The sequence below is a fragment of the Thecamonas trahens genome, assembly GCF_000142905.1.
Source record: "Thecamonas trahens ATCC 50062 unplaced genomic scaffold supercont1.97, whole genome shotgun sequence".
Taxonomy (NCBI): domain Eukaryota; order Apusomonadida; family Apusomonadidae; genus Thecamonas; species Thecamonas trahens.
In genome coordinates, this window is record NW_013657583.1 from 1 (window position 1) to 3,137 (window position 3,137).

General features: G+C 66.7%; 1 protein-coding gene across 2 annotated transcripts in view; it reads right to left on the reverse strand.

Annotated features, from left to right (window-relative positions):
• Positions 1-1,287: 1,287 nt before the first annotated feature.
• Positions 1,288-3,137, reverse strand: part of AMSG_11523 — a gene marked incomplete at both ends in the record, with an annotated part of 4,968 nt that continues 3,118 nt past the window's right edge. Inside the window, 3 exons of one of the 2 annotated variants that reach the window (XM_013897164.1) lie at positions 1,288-1,301; positions 1,330-1,917; positions 1,980-2,865. In XM_013897164.1, coding sequence (XP_013752618.1) covers positions 1,288-1,301; positions 1,330-1,917; positions 1,980-2,865 — 1,488 coding nt within the window. Of the gene's footprint in view, positions 1,302-1,329; positions 1,918-1,979; positions 3,118-3,137 lie in introns of both variants that reach the window. The other variant, XM_013897165.1, reaches the window with a different exon arrangement.

Consider the following 3,137-nt stretch of genomic DNA (forward strand, 5'->3'; position numbering starts at 1 on the left):
AATTGGCACGGTGATCCACGTGTACAAGAGCGCCGTCCGATAGCCCGCGTACACACGAGATCAAGGTGAGAATTGGGCGCTCAGAGGGCGCCCCGTCGTCGTCGTCGTCGTCGCGCATCGTCGATCGGAGAGCCGACTGTGTCGAGGCCATCAGAGCGAGGTGGCAGCCGCTTTGATTCGCTCCGCGTCGCATGGCTGTTGCCTACGGCCCGTACAACGGTGAGCAGACGAGTCTGGCGGCTACCCTCAGTGAGCTTGCTACTGCGCGATCGTCGCGGGGGCGGCCTCGTCGCCACGCGGCGCGAGATGGAGGCAGTGTTGGAGGCTGGCGGGCCGATGGCGCTCAGCGGGTACACGCGGGTGATGGCCAACGTCTTGCTGCCACATGTGATCTACGCGCGCATCGGCTCCGGGCCGCTGGAGGAGCTCCTTGCCGAGGCCTTTCTCGTGGGCGGCCGCACGATCGGTCGTTGCAGCGGGAGCAGAAGCGGGCTGGCCGGGCTCGGACGCCGCTGTTAGCTGAGCTCGGGCTCGGGCCTCGATCACGTGTGGGCGCTGAGCATCAAGCTGGCACTGGCGCGTGCGCTCGCCGAGGTCCACTCGATCACGGGCGGCGGGCACGACGTGGTGGTGGACCACAAGAGCGAACGGATGGTCATCAAGAGCAACCGGGGGACGATGGCGGTGGTGCCATCGGTGGCGTACATGGCGCCGGAGCAGCTGCGCGGAGCCGATGAGGGTTTGAGGGCGACATGTTCACCTTTGGCACGCTCCTCTACGAGATGCTCATGCGGGCGCCGGCGTTTGATGGCAGCAATGCCATGGGGGTCGGCCGTCAGGTCCTCACCAGCAACGCTGCTAGTGCGATGGCGGGTGATTCATCCGGCGGTGTTGGTCGGTCGATCCGCTGGTGAGGCCCATGGCGCAGGAGGCTGCAGATGTGCTGGCGGCAGCGAGGATGCGGACGCGGTGCTGGGGGGAGTAAAGGCGGTGGGTGTTATGGGTGGCGGCGGAGGATGATGGGGGGGCGGTTGGAGAATACGGTGAGGAGGCGGTTGGGGTCGGAGGGGTGGGGGATGGAGAGGCCGGTGTGGTTGGCAATGGTGATGCGAGTGGAGTTGTTGCGTGGGTGGGTGGAGGTGGAGCAGAGGGCGTGGAGCGAAAAGGGGAGGGAGTGGCGGGCGTGGAGGGCGTAGCCGGTGGGGGAGGGGTGCCACTCGAACGTCTCGTCGGAATCTGAGTGGGAGGCCAGGACGGGCAGCTGGCCATCCGCACTCGGCAGCGCAATCACACCCCGCACACTGTAGGTGTGGCCCTCCAGCACCTCACAGGAGGCATTGTCCGCGGTGTACCGCATGGCACCCATCTCGTCGTCCGCAGCATGCCACACCCGGATCGTGTCTTCCCACGACCACGAGACCAGGACAGGCAGCTGGCCATCCGCACTCGGCAGCGCAATCACACCATGCACATCGTCGGTGTGGCCCTCCAGCACCTCACAGGAGGCACTGTCCGCGGTGTACCGCATGGCGCCCATCCCGTCGTCCGCAGCATGCCACACCCGGATCGTCCTGTCCCGCGACCACGAGACCAGGACCGGCAGCTGGCCATCTGTACTCGGCAGCGCAATCACACCCTCCACACCGCTGGTGTGGCCCTCCAGCACCTCACAGGAGTCCCTGTCCGCGGTGTACCGCATGGCGCCCGTCCCGTCGTCCGCAGCATGCCACACCCGGATCGTACTGTCCCACGACCACGAGACCAGGACAGGCAGCTGGCCATCCGCACTCGGCAGCGCAATCACACCCTCCACATCGTCGGTGTGGCTCTCCAGCACCTCACAGGAGGCACTGTCCGCGGTGTACCGCATGGCGCCCGTCCCGTCGTACGCAGCATGCCACACCCGGATCGTGTTGTCTCTCTCGACCACGAGACCAGGACAGGCAGCTGGCCATCCGCACTCGGCAGCGCAATCACACCCTCCACACCGTAGATGTGGCCCACCAGCACCTCACAGGAGGCCCTGTCCGCGGTGTACCGCATGGCGCCCGTCCCGTCGTCCGCAGCATGCCACACCCGGATCGTCCTGTCCCACGACCACGAGACCAGGACAGGCAGCTGGCCATCCGCACTTGGCAGCGCAATCACACCCTTCACATACTCGGTGTGGCCCTCCAGTACCTCACAGGAGGCACTGTCCGCGGTGTACCGCATGGCGCCCTCTCCGTCGTCGGCAGCATGCCACACCCGGATCGTCCTGTCCCACGACCACGAGACCAGGACAGGCAGCTGGCCATCCGCACTCGGCAGCGCAATCACACCCCGCACATACTCGGTGTGGCCCTCCAGCACCTCGCAGGAGGCATTGTCCGCGGTGTACCGCATGGCGCCCGTCCCGTCGTCTGCAGGATGCCACACCCGGATCGTCTTGTCGGCCGACCACGAGACCAGGACAGGCAGCTGGCCATCTGCACTCGGCAGCGCAATCACACCATGCACCCTGCTGGTGTGGCCCTCCAGCACCTCACAGGAGGCAGTGTCCGCGGTGTACCGCATGGCCTCCGTCCCGTCGTCCGCAGGATGCCACACCCGGATCGTCCTGTCTTCCGACCACGAGACCAGGACCGGCAGCTGGCTGTCCGCACTCGGCAGCGCAATCACACCCTGCACATCGCTGGTGTGGCCCTCCAGTACCTCACAGGAGGCACTGTCCGCGGTGTACCGCATGGCGCCCGTCCCGTCGTCCACAGGATGCCACACCCGGATCGTCTCGTCCTCCGACCACGAGACCAGGACAGGCAGCTGGCCATCCGCACTCGGCAGCACAATCACACCCCGCACCCTGCTGGTGTGGCCCTCCAGCACCTCACAGGAGGCATTGTCCGCGGTGTACCGCATGGCGCCCGTCCCGTCGTCCGCAGCATGCCACACCCGGATCGTCCTGTCCCACGACCACGAGACCAGGACAGGCAGCTGGCCATCCGCACTCGGCAGCGCAATCACACCATGCACCCTGCTGGTGTGGCCCTCCAGCACCTCACAGGAGGCAGTGTCCGCGGTGTACCGCATGGCCTCCGTCCCGTCGTCCGCAGGATGCCACACCCGGATCGTCCTGTCCTCCGACCACGAGACCAGGA